The sequence below is a fragment of the Pectinophora gossypiella genome, chromosome 24 (assembly GCF_024362695.1).
Source record: "Pectinophora gossypiella chromosome 24, ilPecGoss1.1, whole genome shotgun sequence".
Classification (NCBI taxonomy): Eukaryota; Metazoa; Arthropoda; class Insecta; order Lepidoptera; family Gelechiidae; genus Pectinophora; species Pectinophora gossypiella.
The window spans coordinates 546,747-562,900 of record NC_065427.1 but is presented as its reverse complement, the minus strand read 5'-3'; the positions used below and the strand labels follow the sequence as shown (position 1 = coordinate 562,900).

The window sequence follows — 16,154 nt, the reverse complement described above, 5'->3', positions numbered from 1 at the left end:
ACGCTAGTGTGGGGGGTCTCTAAAAACACAGTCAGCGTATGATAAAGTACCTACCTGCGTTTCACATGTTGCAAGTTGATATTTCGCAGCTTTAGGAAATGTGCAAATATTCTAGAATATACGAACTCGTGTTGTAGCTATGTAGATGTACTATAATGCCACATCCAAGGGAAGAGGTTCTATATAGCTGAAGTGTGTCTGGCGCGTCGCCAATGAATGCCCAAGTAGGGTCGACGCCGCTCGAGAGCACGCACCTAGCCTTACCCCTCTATGTTGTTACACTATAAGCTGTAAGTATTGCAACTGTGATGTAATTGTGAAACAATCTCACGACTTACTTTACAGTTTCTCATTTAAAACGTTGCAATTAAAGTAGGTTCTTTTAATTTATACTACCAATTAGAAACGTGTTGTGGTTGTGAAGATGAATTGGTGCAGGAAACTCGACAACATTGACGTTTTTCTTTGGTTGGTACTCTTGAATCATTTAGTTATTTATGCACAAAATAATAATCAAATCTTTTTTTGAGATTTTTGAGCTTCTACTTTTTTATCTACTTAAATCTTTATTATTTTATTTTTGTATTATCTTTACAGCATAATATGATTTTTGGGGAAATATGAAAAAAAGGATGTTTAACTTTACGTCATGTTTACGTTTATGTTTTGTAATGTTTTAGTTCCCTACTTTAATAATGAGTCCTAATTGTGTCTCGATATGGTTTCTTTCGTTATGGCTATCGAATGAACGGGTCTGAAATAAAATGCCTCATTACATTAATTAATTTATTATTATAATACGTGACTTAATAATACATTATTCGTTATTGCTTCATTATTTATTGTACTTAGTGCTACCGTGAGTCCGTGTTGGATATCCATTGATATGGCGTGCTCACTACATTGTTGACTCGAACATTCAACTATAACTTATAACAAATAAAGAAAGTAAGTTCATAATGTTATGTAAAAATTGCTTGGAAGAAGTTTTCGTCATAAAAACCTTTTGTACCAGTTATTTTTTGAATAATTTTTGTTTAAATTTATTTATTTTTGTGTTTGTACTTACTAAAGTAAAATAATACAAATAATAATCTACTTTTAATAGCGTGAAATTATAGAGTTAGAGTTCTCATCAACATCATAGTGATATACAACTTCACACATACTCCAGCTACATAATTGATTTATGGAAGCAGAAATTTGTATCATATGGAGGCGGGCGCGGCCATGACGTCACACGCCCGCTGCTAACAAGTGGCTTACAAGAGTTAACCTATTTCACACACAAGTCAACAAGGAGAATATAGAATTATTAGTAAGTAATTACTTTATTAGCATTTAAAATCTATTATTTCCAATAACAATATCACATACAGTAATAACTAGACAATAATATAATTTATATTTAATTAAATAACAATCAACAATTACCATACATTCGATGATACAATGGTGTAGTTACAGAAAATATTCCACTTAAGTACATTTAATTCGTATTACGATCGTCCTGTGCGCGTGAGTGCGGTGTGTGGAGCGGCGCGCGCAAGTGCGAGCGTTCAGAGGGATGTTCGTTCGTGTGACTTTTTTTATTTAAATAGATAATAATCCCGTCCTTTCATTAGCTGAAATTGCAGTAAATTGGCAGGAGTTGTCACTTTCAACGAATCGAAATTCTCGAGATGTTGATTGTAAGTAAGAAAAACAAAAGTTACACGATTATGACTCCGAGCCGCACCTACAAGGACACGCAATGCCGCAGTTACATCATGAGTGTTATTCGTGTATGCTACAATTATCATTCATTTACGCCATTACTGAAAAGTTTAATCAAATCACCTTTTATATAATTATTGATAAAAAGTAAACATTTTTTACCTCTATATTATTAGCAAAATTTATTTTTACTTTTAGAATTCAATACTAACACACGTATATTGATAATTACGTAGAATAGATATATTTCAACTACAAATAGAAAGAGATAGCTTGACTCATACTTTTATATTTACTATTAAATATAATTTTTATATTTGTATTTAGTGCCACATGTTACGACTAAATAGTGGTCGATTATTAAAAGCCTTTTGTTTGATGCGTAGCGTTCTAAAGGGATTCTTAAAAGTAGTCAACAATGAAAATATTACTATGAAATACATCTATCGATAATCAACAAATAATAATGTTGCGTCATGTACAATTAGTAAGTATATCTCTAAAAGGGGTAAAACTATAAGGAAAACATTGTACTACAAATATGTAAAGATTTATCAAAATTGTGTTTTGTGTGATTTCACGAGAAACAATACCGCTCTCTCGACACAAAATGCCCAAAATTGGACTTAACACTGAAATGTACCACAAAAACATCTGATCGCAATCTTCACGAGGACTATTGCTCAACAATAATGTGAGTAGAACTGTAGATAACATTTAACATTTATAGTAAATATGCTTTGGAGGCATTTCAAAGTTAATTCATTGCATTAAAAAATAAGTAGTACATAGGGAATATGTTTGTAAATAAATCGCAACATTTGAATCAACAAGTTCAGCATTATGTCAATAGAGGCATGGCCCTGGCAAACGATTGCTTGAAGTTGCTTATTATATAACGTCGAAATATGAAATATTTATAAAGAATTTAAGAAGCTGAGGGTAGTTGAGGAAGACACTAACATCGATATAAATTACTGGACAAAATGTTTGACATCAAACGCTTGTGTCGAGTGTTGTCTTGTGGAGACAATAATTTTGATTCAAAGATGGAACTGCACATACGTAGCACATATACACTCATGTATGCACGCACGTACGTATGTACACTTAGTTCATTTTGGAATGAAGGTCCTATAACGCGTATGTTCGTATATCTGAGTACGACAACGGTTCTCCGGCAAGGCGACACCCTCACAGCAGACTCTCGCACCACCATTTACCCCCGAGGATACAACCTCCAGAACGTAAGCTCTAACAACGAAACTGTATTGTCTGCGTCCCTGTACATTACATGGAATATGACTTGTGACTGAAGACGGATTTCACTGCTACACTACACCACATATTATAAGGACATCTTCACAAAGGTCTCTCGCTGCAGTTCGTGTTACACACTTGTAGGTAGTTTTGACTTTATGCATTACGTAATAGAAGCATTGACTCGCGACTTCGTCGCCTTTTTCATTTGAGATCATTTAAGCATCGCAGCAAGAAACCAATTTTGACTATTTAAAGACCAATTCATACTTTTATTTTATGAATAATAGTTAAACATTATTCAGTAATAACACAGAGGACAGACTCATCCGTAAATAAATCGGATTTCTTTTAGAATTGCACAACAATGGACTGTTTAGTCTCTTCAAGGAAATAACAATCTCAGCATTCAAGTAACCACACAAACTAACAGTGAATAGGTCAATAGTAAATTAGGTATATTTTATCTAATATTTTTTTATCATTTTTGTATTATCCACCTAAGCTTTACTTATGCATTCACGCAACATATAACGAATTACAGAAATCGGAAATCCGATTTCAAATCACAACTTTACTAAGCCGAGTGTCACATTAGTTCAAATATATAGACGTTTCTTTCTTACAACAACAATACATACACAGAATATAGTTTGCTTATCTCTAGTTCTGTCTACATCGATTACAGTAATATTGTCTAAATTACATCATTTAGTTTCACGAATCTATACTTGTCTAGCGAGAGATAATATACAAGACACGTTATACCAAAAATAAATGACTATAGCGTTCTGATTTAATATATCCGATATGTCAGGCAGTAGATTTGCTAGGCCACATAATATGCGTACGAGTAGATGAGGACGCTGCCGGCAACTGTGTGTGGCTGCTATGCGAGTACGTTACTACAATATAGTTTAAATAATGTTATATATCTTTATATATATATTATATTTTACATAATAAGTTTGTTATATAACGACCTCGAATGATTATTCGGGAATGACATCAGACTTACGAAGTGAGACGTTTTGTTAAATATGTTTGTGTACAAGGGCCTAAAAATACAATAAAGGCAGCACACACTGTTGTTGACAGCGGCCGAAAGCAGTGATACGTGATAGAGATAGAATAATTTGCTTAAAGATAGACACGATATATTCTATATCAATAATAATTTAGCTTGGATATATTTTGTTGTACGTGCGACACCGAACACAGACAGAAGATCACATTATAAAATATTTCATAATTTATATATAGGGTGAGGTAACTTAAAATAAGGAACTCAAGTCGCTCAAATTTATACTTCGAGCAAAGAAGCTTTGCAGAGTACACGTTAAAACTAGACTTATATTAAGAACTAACAATAAATAGTTGTAAAAATCCAAGACGAGCAATTGACAGCATTATATACCTAGTCGTATCGTGATGTACATAGTAATTGAATGAAGCCTCACGGCCGAAGGCAGACCTCAGAGCATACTCAGACACTTAAGCCATCCTATGCTAACATCTACACCTTTGGACAACAATACCAATATATAGAAAGTTAATTTTGCTGCGAACTCAACGATTGCTGTCATCAATGTACCAATTTTATACAAAGTAGAATACATTAAGCTTTTTTAAAGACTTAAAAATAACGCAAAATGAAAGAACACAAATTACAAAGTGTACACTTTCTGTTGACTGATCAGTTGAATTTAGTACGTAAGGGGTGAGTAGTTAGTTGAATATATAACAAGTACTTGGTATTGATCGCTCATGTATCCGAGGATGCTCAACCGGAGCAACAGTAAGATAACAACAACACTACAAACAATGTAAGTACGTATATAAAACGTGAGTTTAGTGTTACACTATATAGATGAAGTTTGTCTGAAATTATTTCTTTGGTCCTATACGTGTTCTGGTTAAATTTTGTCATTGAAGAAAGTTGTGAAAAGAACCTACAATACATTAAAATCTATAAAAGGAAACTATTGCTATTATATTAAATATTCCATATCACATTCTTGACGATTTAATTATTTGATTGCTTTGATTCTCTCTAAAGATTTGATAAAACTTATTAATAATTATTAAAATTTTCACACACAGTAACAAGTCTAAAGGACACATTATTATTGAAATATTGACGACGTGAACATAACCACTTCGATGTTTCGATTTCTTATAAACTCACCATATCGTTAAGATAACCTTGAACTATATTATTTTGTGCATTACATCAGTGCGATCAGCTGATAAGGTTGGCTAACCTTGGAAACGTTATGTCCACCGCCGGCTGGACAGTTCACTAGTACACAGGTATCTTTTGGGACATTCTCAAGAGTTATTATTTACTGTTGTGCGACGAAAACATAACTTTAAATCTATTATTTTTCGACAAACTTGAAAATTCAACGGACTCGGAATTAGGCGTTCGAAATTTTGCCAAAATTGTATCAAACGAGTGTTCAAAATGTGACTCTAAGATATTGCTTGCAAAATTTCAAAATCCCGCTCCTATCATATCTTGGACCCCAGAATTATTCGAAAGTGACAACAGTAACACGTAAAACTAAACACTTTAAAAAATAGATATTATATTTCTCTGTTCTAGGTCTTAGGGCAATCGAAAACAATCTTATACTAAGGGAAAACTAAAGTCCTTTTAAAGGATAACAAGCGATATCAACAAATCTGTCTTTTATAAGAGGTAACCTTGTCTAATCACTAGCAACTTATCTTTGTGCTATAATTCGTTGTGCCTATAATGCACATCAGTATTACTAACAATGATTGTGCCACGGATGCTTCAATCACACCATTATTTGAATGACAACATTTCTTTAGACGCAATGAAACTGTAGACGTGTGTAATACGTCCGAAAACTTTATTTTGTACTTACTTAGTATTTCTAATTTGAAAGATACCGCAGGCTGAAGCCGCCTGTCATTCAAGTGGCCGAAGTGATTGAAGACATCCCCGCGTTTATATCTATAACATTAATGATAGCACGCGAATCCACGGTTTCATCCTTACATATACCTGTTTGAAGCTAAATATATCTTAAGATTTACCTATAAATAAGAGATAGACATTCAGACATGCTAAAGACAAAATCGTCAAAAACACTCACCCGAATAGACAAGAGTCTAATTTAATCTGAACACTTCTTGCATCACGTTTCTTCCTTGCTTTCCTTAATGTCCATTGACTAGCCACAGACAACAACACATGTAACGACTATGAGGAAATACGAACAATGGATTGAAGACTGAAATGATTTGAGCATGACAGTGACTGGAAGACTTGAGCAAAGGAATGGATACAACGTAAAATATTTTCCAAACAAATATTCATTTTTGAAGAGTCTAATTTCACTATCTGTTAGTCAAACGCGATGGACAATTGCTTACAAAATACTTAGAGTTTCATTGTTTATTTCTTCGCTTCCCTATTCATTATGATTGGATAATAAGATAATTTTAAAGAATTAGCAACGCATGGTTACAGATGGATTAAAATGATGACTGACTGTCAACGCGCTAAAGGCCCCAAATAAAATTTGTGTCGGTTACACGACGGAGCGCAGTTTCGCAGCTGTGATGGCCACACGATAGTACAATTTAAGACAACATGAAAACACCTAGAGTTTTAGAATTCTTAAGGACAACGATTCTTAATATATTGTGTACAACATCGAGAGACTGAGCTAGCATTATAACAAATTCAAATATTATTACGTAAGATAAACTCTAACATGGGAACTTTTAAACAGCTGCGAGGCAGTACTGAAAATATTGTTAACTTCTTCAGGTTTATAGGATCTTAACACTACTTTATTTGTCTGCATGGAGTTACAGTAAACTATGTCAAATATTTCATAAACGGTTTCTAGTTTCCTTTAATTATGTTATCGATTCTTTTGTCAGTAAGATACTAAGTATTAGAACTTTAATTTTTTAAGAAACATTCTCTAGCCAGAGAAGTGAAACATACATACTTTTGTTTGGGAAGAAGCTGTCGTCTTGTACGTATTATTCTCTCGTGGATACTTAGAAGGTATAGGTCCTTCGAATCATGTTTAAATTTGATCTTTTGAAACTTTACAATATATTTTTTTAATAGATTTGCGTTTGACCACGATCTATATTTCAGCAAAATAAGTGAAGAAGAAACATTCGCTTTGGAAGACGCCTATCTTTCCCTATCCTTTCTTTTCAAAGTATTTGCAAGTAGTACTTAGAGCAGGAGTATTTACTGTAACTTCATGCAGGTGTAGCGTGGTGTGCAGGCGGCGGCGGCGCGGGCGGGGTCTAGTAGATGAAGGCCGGGTGCAACGGCTGCGGAGGGGCGCGCGGCGGCTTGTCGAGGGGCGCGCAGCACGCGGGCTCGCAGCACGGCGCGCCGTACCCCGCCGGGACCAGCGTGTACTGCGTCGGCGGCGCGTACATTGTCGGCGTCGCTGCAATCACACACAATGCTCTTAAGGGGCCTTATTTTTGAATCGCCTTCAACTCACGTTCGAAAATGCATAAATTTAAATACACAATTTACGCAGAACTTGACATTTACTAGATAGGTACATTTCGTACGCCAGTTTCAAGACCCAATGACACACACGTAATACATAATGCTCAGGGGATACGGGTTCATTATCTTGAGCTCGTTGAGGTATGGACATTTAGTTCATCTTGCCATGAATATGTATCTCTGACTACTCCAATTGGAATATAGTCGTGGGCTTGTGTTATGTTACCTTGAACTTCAAGGGGGTGACAACAATCGCACCACAAAAGTGAGCGACAAGTCGATCTCTTGATAGATATCAAGAAATTATAATTATTATCTGAATAACCGGTTGCGGTATCTTACTTCAAACGTTTCTTTTGAATTTGCTGTAAAAAAGCGTGAATTATTTTGATTCTCAAAAATGCGAGGGCATGTAGAAAGTTAATCACGGGTGATACGATAATAGTCTTTCGATTTCAATTTTTACATTTTTCCTCGCATTATGGTTTTCTGGAAGAAATCGCTTTAAGCTATAGGGCCGCCATTTGCTATGTACTTAAGGTTAAGAATCTTTTATAATTATTTCTTTTTATTTTGATGCCATATAGTATACGTGTATTTGTGTAGTTGATAGCCAAGTCGACATCAGAAAACTCTAGTAAACTACTTTCCCGGTTTGCAATGGAACAAATAGTAGCGTGTTTATAAGCAGGAGAGGCCTCAAATGGCCAGCGTGTGGTTGACGTTTGAGATATGTTAATGTGTGGTATGTGGTCCCTCACTGTCGAAGGGCAGCTGGTAGAGCGCGTAGGGGTGCGGGGGGAGGTCGCAGGGTGCGCAGGCGGGCAGCGGCGCCAGCGGCGGACACAGCAGCTGGTAGCACAGCGGCGCGGCGAGGGGGGCCGCCTCCGCGCCCACAACCGGCAGCTGGCTCATCTGCAACACCATTTTTATATGATAAGCATTTCATACTTGCACCAATATATTATTAAATTGGCTCGACATACGGTTACGGTTCACCACCTATCTCGTTGGTTTTAACAGAAACCTCGGTGAGGTGTGGATACTTACTTTACCTTACGATATTTGTACCTCTGACTACCCCTGTTGGGATATAGTCGGGAGTCGTGTTCTGTTATGTCTATCATCTTCAGGAGGTTGATTATGTGGATTCAATCTTGTTGTGAGTGAGATCAATGATAGACTTCATCAACGCTGGTGTCAAGGTTACTATTGAGACGCTAAAAGCCTGAACAAACTAGGTAACGCAAAGTGATTTTTGTAATATAGCCCCATCGGGAATCGAACCCAGAACTTCAGGTCTGGACCACGGAGGCCACTAATTAACACTCTATAAGCGTTATTACCGTTTCGGAATGTATTATGGCTGAAAAGCAACATAAAATATATAAAACCTAAAATGTTTGATTGTTTCACAGTACGTTAGCATGTATTTACGTTTTCCCTTATTGCACCCTCCCCATGACTGTCACTTTTGTTTACAAAGTTACAAGTCATCGAAAAACATTTGATATATTTCCTGCTAAAAATATCGATTCATAGTGTTTTATCAATGTTTAGTCATTTATACGAGTAATACTAGTACGAGAAGGGATGTTTACATAGTACCGAGCCTCGTACTAAAGCAGTTATGTCATCCTGAGACACGTAGCACGTAGCAACTAGTAACGCCCGCTACGGCCTCCGACGTAGCAAGACTACGCTTTTCAATGTTTTGGGAGACATTAAAACACACACACAAATGATTTGCTCTAGCTATTATTAAGACTATCAGCTGTCGGTGTAATTAGTAATTTAATTGTTATTATATTGAAATTTATTTTATGTGAGGTCTTATTACCATATTCATTATATTTAACTTAGGTCTTTAACAGTATTAGATAGAACGTCTACAATTCAGTAAGTACAATACAATTTTATTGATTATATTTTTTAGATAAAATTTTATGATAGCTTCATTGCGCGGTACGAATTAGATCTGTCAAAGATCAAAAGCCAGTGCTGTGACATTCATTAGCTCAGTATCTATCGAGATTCAGTCGAACGGTTTTTTATATTATGTAACAACAGGTACCTCCCAAGTGTTTTAAGGGTCTTAGTTTATTGGTAACAGTGAAAATTAGTTTATGTTTTACTGGAACATCGCACAAAGCAGCACTGACTTTCAAGCTAAGTGGAATACTTGTGACAAAGAAGTCACAAGTCGTCATAAAAGTTGTGATTATATTTTTTGTGTAATGTTATAAGGCAGATGAGAGTTTACCTGTTTTCTAACTGCTTGCGCCACTCTGAGCCGGCCAAGTGGGGAGAACATCACACCGCCACTCTGAAAGTAGGAATTATTACCAATTAAACAAAGTCACTATATTAGAACCTACCTTATACGATGCAAAGCAAAACACGTTACATGTGAACGGGCGCAATCGACACTTGGACATTACTAAAATCCTGCCCCGGATTAAATAAAGCACAGCGAGGCGGTCTTCTTCTTCTATCGTGTGGGTTGTGAGGTGGAGTACAGTCATGAGCGATATAATGTACCCATTTTAGCACTCTGTCGCACTAACATATTTGACATTTAGTGAGACTTACAGTTAAATTTGTCAAAAAAGTTAATGTGACATGGTACTAAAGTGTATACATATTAATGCTCGTGACTGTACCAACCTCATCAACCCTCAGGGTTACTATTGAGCCGCCTAATGCCCCTGACATGGCTCATGTAACGACTACTTACTTACATCAGTAAGTAGTAACCGGGACCAACGGCTTAACGTGCCTTCCGAAGCACGGATCATCTTACTTTTTGGACAATCAGGTAATCAGCCTGTAATGTTCTAAGCAAACTAGGGATCACAAAGTGATTTTTGTGATATGTACCCACCGGGATTCGAACCCGGGAGCTCCGGATCGTGAGCCCAACGCTCAACCAGTGGACCACGGAGGCCGTTAGCGAGGCGGTGGTACCCGGTGTGTGTACTAAACTTTAATCGTAACAACATCAGCTGAAACTATTCGTAACATGTTGTTTATAATATAATCAGTGTAGATCACTGTCAGATGTCTCGACAGTGAGCCGTAATTACGAGATACCATCAATAACCGCCGCGGCAGAGGTTGCCGACACCTCTACATTAACAGATCACCGACGCCTACAACGCACACAGACATATACTCGTATGAAGGAAAGTCATTAATTTCATTGTATTTCTATGTATTTCGCGTCGGCGCAAGTTAAACCAAGTAAGTAAATACATACTGCTAATTATTTTAAGAAATGTCATTGGCCGTAAGTCTTCTTCAAAGTAACATACATACACAAACTCACGCCTATTTCCCACCGGGGCAAGCAGAGACTATGGGATTCCATAAAACTAAATACTTAAATAAATACTTACTCAGGTATGTTGTCGGATATAATATAAGTAATGAATAATTTGATAAAAAAATAAAACGTAGTTTATAATACTTAAATAACAGAAGAGAGAGATGCATTAGTATACATCTTAATAGCTATAAAATCCTTTTATTTGCTTTATTTCTATGAAAGTACTACTCAACTACTATATACACATATACATACACAAAATGTACCAAAAAAAGTTCTACATTATAATAATGGAAATAGTTGGTAAACAACTACGTAGCTCGTAGTCCCTACGGATCAACCGTGACGTTAATTTCATTAAGAACAATAAGGAAATGGATACGTACTTTCTCGAAAACTTATAATTCAGTTGTATGGATCCGAAATAATGAAACAGGCAGTTAAAACTGATAGAGCTCATCGGTCAATGCAAATGCGTTGATACAATTAGATTGAAGTATTGTATGAGTATAGCAACCCGCACCGATCGCTCCATTCAGGAGTAATGTAGAGAAATAGCAAATCAGAGTACAAGGGAAATCACTTTGGGCATAAAACCGCTATTTGTGAGCCTTTTGTGCGCGTGTTTCGGGGTTACCCCCATGTTAACCCTGCCGAGGGCGTGATCACGGCGTGCCTCCGACACGATAACATTTAATTGCTCATATAAATGTCCAAAATAATAAGAATGGAACTCTATATTGTAATTTATTGAATAAATACTAAGTATATTTATAAAGAAAGGGTTAGATAGATACGTATGTTTGGCGTTTTGTTTTGTGCTATCCTAAACCGATTTAGGTAACATTAATTAGGTATAGATATGATACATGTATAATTTGAAACTGGCTGTGAAATACAGTCGACTTTAAATTATTAATACCAACTTTACTACTTTTACAGGATCCATTAAAAATATTTCTTCTAAAAAGAAATGTAACAAGTATCGCGCAAGTACTTCGCCAAATTGGAACATCTTTCTTGTTTTAATCATCGGCGGGTTTGAGAAGATGAAAAGAATGTTCGCACGCGTTACAATCAAATTCCTTTTGAATAAAAAAACCTCAAACTTCGATAATAATCGAAGGGTCGAACCCGAATATTTTGTAAACCATCTTATTACGTAATGTAAGTACTTATGAACATTGCTTTAAAAGAATTAGTAGTCAAAATAAAACATGCTGTCTTCTATACATGTATCGTCAAGATTACAATGGCTTTGAGATATTTATTCTTCTTAATTGACATTCAATATACCTGGTGAGAGCTCTAAGCGCTCCCCGTTTGTCCGGCAGTTTAAATCTACAAAAAGTCACGTCAAAAAAAAATTATTCATATTTAGTTGTGTGATTATAACGAGCGTAGGTACGAATAGTGGAAAATATCAAGACTCATCTACGTACTTAAGTACGTTTACAAAATATATAATTATTCGAAACTATGTAGAATAAGCTCTTGCACTTTGAAGTAGTCATAAAAACGCCTTTTTAAAATAGAGCTTTAGTATTAAAGATGGATCTTAAAGAAGTGGGCAGAGCTCTCTTTTAATAAGAATCGAGAGCAAAGTCAGCTCGCAAGTGGCAGCTTGAAATGATATTGAGAAAAATTCTCGCCAACTTTTGTCGAGTCGCAATATTCGCCAGCGTTGGAGGCACCTGTCTATTGCGTTCACGATCCAGTGAGTTGCAGTCAGAGAATAACGTTACCCGGGAAGTGGGAATTTAAATTTCTAGATTTCTATGTCAGTTGAAATGACGCTCATAGCTCGAGGAAATGTCTGAGCAAAGGTCTCACTTTGAATTTACCCGAGGATTACTTTTGTAGAATTGTATGAAACTTTATTCGACATCTAACATGTAATGAAGGTAGGTATGAAGGATGGAGTTTTAAATAGGTGCTACGTACGTATTTGTACCACACTATTGCAGGTCTTTTCTATCGAATTTGTCTATAATTTTCACTTCACATCCTTGTAATTATTGTTGTAATATTGAGGAGCTCGGTGGCGCAGCGGTTAACGCGCTCGGTCTACGATTGTTGAAGTTAAGCAACTTTCGCAAAGGCCGGTCATAGGATGGGTGACCACAAAAAAAAAACAAGAAAGTTTTCATCTCGAGCTCCTCCGTGCTTCGGAAGGCACGTTAAGCCGTTGGTCCCGGCTGCATTAGCAGTCGTTAATAACCATCAATCCGCACTGGGCCCGCGTGATGGTTTAAGGCCCGATCTCCCTATCCATCCATAGGGAAGGCCCGTGCCCCAGCAGTGGGGACGCTAATGGGCTGATGATGATGATGATGATCCTTGTAATTCTGTCTGATTACGATGATTTTCACTACAATATTGGCGCTATATCAAAATGTGAGCATACATGAATAAATTTAGACATATGAGCAAATTCAGAGAGTCATAATTCAGAGATTCGATCCTACGACCCTAGGCACGCAAGACGCTCGTTTTATTGGGTCATCACGGCTAGTCGTTCTATATCACTTATCCCCTAAATAACCCTCTATCTTGCGCGGCCTTCTTCAGTTTCTCCTCTGCTTTTATTAGATTGAAATAAACGGCATCAAGAATTCTGTTCTAACTTTAAAATAATTGAATTAACCAGACTAGTTTTTTACTTATCTCTATTGTAAAGCAAAACGCACACTCAACAGCAAACTTATTTAACATTTTATGAACCACCAATAAAATTTAATTTCGTAAGCCACTAAAATACCCAGAGAAACAATTCGCAGTTCAATTTATTCCCAAATCTTTATGGACGTTCTGAGAACATAATCTGTGGTGGCCGGCCGCGATAACTGCCCCGGCCCGGACTTTACTAGCCGGGTTTACGAGCGGAGACTATCTCCCCTATAATGCCGTCAAAGTCTGATATATTACACAACAAAAACAATTTTATTTTATTGTTTCACTAGATGTAAGGCGCAAAACAAAGAGCAGCTCTTCCCCGCAACTCTCTGTGGTCTAGATATTGATCAAAAATATGGCCGTGAACATTTGTGTGCGTCAAGCTAGCGGCCTCAAAAAAAAAATGGGCACGAAAAAATAATTTGACCATACCAAAAAATAGTACTCTTATTGAAAAAAATAGTACCTGTTGTAAAAAAATTAGTACCATCACGGTTCTGGATTTATAGCCATGTTTTATTGCACTTGCTAGCTTGACGGTGAGCGAAATTTGGCGAGAGTTAACGACAAGGTCTTTCGCTTTGATTTAAACGCCAAAAAATAGTACCGAAATAGTACTCACCCCCTGCAAAATACCGAAAGTAGTACTTCAACGGTTCCAAAGTTATAAAGGCAGTTCTTTGATCCCGCTAGCTTGACGTTTTGAAAATACCTATTATCTGGGGAACGCTTGCATACTTCAGTATGTAACTAATGTCAATAAACTCGTATGAAATAGTACTCCCTACCATCATAATTTTGATCCGATTCTCTTTGTAGAAATGTTAAAAAATCATCATAACCTATGCCATACATTTGTTGTTGATACAGTCACGTAGACAATTACATAACCTCACAATTTATTCGTAAGTATTGCCATTTTGGAGGTCTACCCTACCATTTCTTTGCACTTCAGTGCTGCTATTACAAAAAATTCCTATTGCATACACCCATATGCACTAATTTTAATAGAAAATGGCTGCATGGGTCTAGTTCTTATCGAAAACAATCTGTGATTTTAATACATCATAATACATTTTTAATCTGCTGTTTTATTTTATAATTTATACCTTCATGTTGAATTTGTTACGGATCGAAGTGTTTGTTAATAAACAATTTGCAGTATTTGTAGAATAACTCAAAGAGTTTCAACAATGATATTACTTTCATCTAACAACCCTGGCACTTCACCAATTTTTACCCAAAAATGGGGAAAAATACTGAAATCTGACAACATTCTTGACCATGTGTAATAATTTTGTTCGCGACTGTACTTGTCTTGATAAATGTATGACATAGGTTATAATGACTTTTTGACATATTTCTACAAAGAGAATCAGGTCCAAATTATGATGGTAGGGAGTACTATTTCATACGAGTTTATTGACATTAGTTACAAACTGAAGTATGCAAGCATTCCCCAGATAATAGGTATTTTCAAAACGTCAAGCTAGCGGGATCAAAGAACTACCTTTATAACTTTGGAACCGTTGAAGTACTACTTTCGGTATTTTGCAGGGGGTGAGTACTATTTCGATACTATTTTTTGGCGTTTAAATCAAAGCGAAAGACCTTGTCGTTAACTCTCGCCAAATTTCGCTCACCGTCAAGCTAGCAAGTGCAATAAAACATGGCTATAAATCCAGAACCGTGATGGTACTAATTTTTTTACAACAGGTACTATTTTTTTCAATAAGAGTACTATTTTTTGGTATGGTCAAATTATTTTTTCGTGCCCATTTTTTTTTTGAGGCCGCTAGCTTGACGCACACGAACATTTGATGTCATATTTTGTAGAAAGAAGATTATTTATTCATAAGAGTTAGGAGAATACTTTACGCTGATGAATGTTCCACTGCAAAGGTAAGCTCTGCAGACAGTGTTGGTATCTAAATATACTACAGTAGTTATTAATGTAGATAGTTTATACTAGGAATACCAAAATGAGTCTTGAGCTTGTATCAAAAACCTATTACGTAGGATACCATAAATAGCCTATAATTATATACGTTCCACTGCAGGGCACAGGGCGTCCTTCAATCATTCGGAGAGAGTATGGAGCATATCCTTCACGCTATTCCATTGCGGGTTGATTAAGGTGTTAGGGCTAGAAGTCCGGGACCTACGGGTTACCGTGCCTTCCAAAACACGGTATCATCTTATTTTTTCAAACATTCACGTGATTCAACCAGTAATGTTCTAGCCAAACAAAAGCCAGTCTCATAAAAAATCTGCTGGAAATTGATTGGTCTGTACTTTATTTTTATGTGGAGATTTATTACTTACACGAATATCAATTGTTGGTCATTTTCTTGTGCGAAAAATTGTAAGAAGCAACGTCAAGAAAATGTGAAATCTCTATTTTTATGTATTATTTTACAGCTATGATGTGCTTTATAAATATACTTCGACGGGAACATTCTGTTCTATTCGAAACTCCCTCGTGAAATTCCACTCAGGTCGTCCGCCGAACGTGGACGGGGCAGCGTGTCCTCAAACTTTTTTCAAAAAGAATTTTAATATCAGCCCGCCGGCATTTGAGCGGCCGGCTTTAAACCCGCAGATTAAAATTAATGTAGTTTCTCGGCCACAGGAGGATTAGAGAAGTCC

General features: G+C 36.4%; 1 protein-coding gene across 1 annotated transcript in view; it reads right to left on the bottom strand.

Annotated features, from left to right (window-relative positions):
* Positions 1-772: 772 nt before the first annotated feature.
* LOC126377777 (protein boule-like) overlaps positions 773-16,154 on the bottom strand; it is a 32,152-nt gene continuing 16,770 nt past the window's right edge. The window contains exons 2-4 of the mRNA XM_050025600.1: positions 9,765-9,827; positions 8,263-8,416; positions 773-7,433 (exon numbers count right to left, since the gene is read on the bottom strand). Of these exons, the coding sequence (XP_049881557.1) occupies positions 7,285-7,433; positions 8,263-8,416; positions 9,765-9,827 (366 nt within the window). The 3' untranslated portion in view covers positions 773-7,284. The remainder of the gene's footprint in view (positions 7,434-8,262; positions 8,417-9,764; positions 9,828-16,154) is intronic.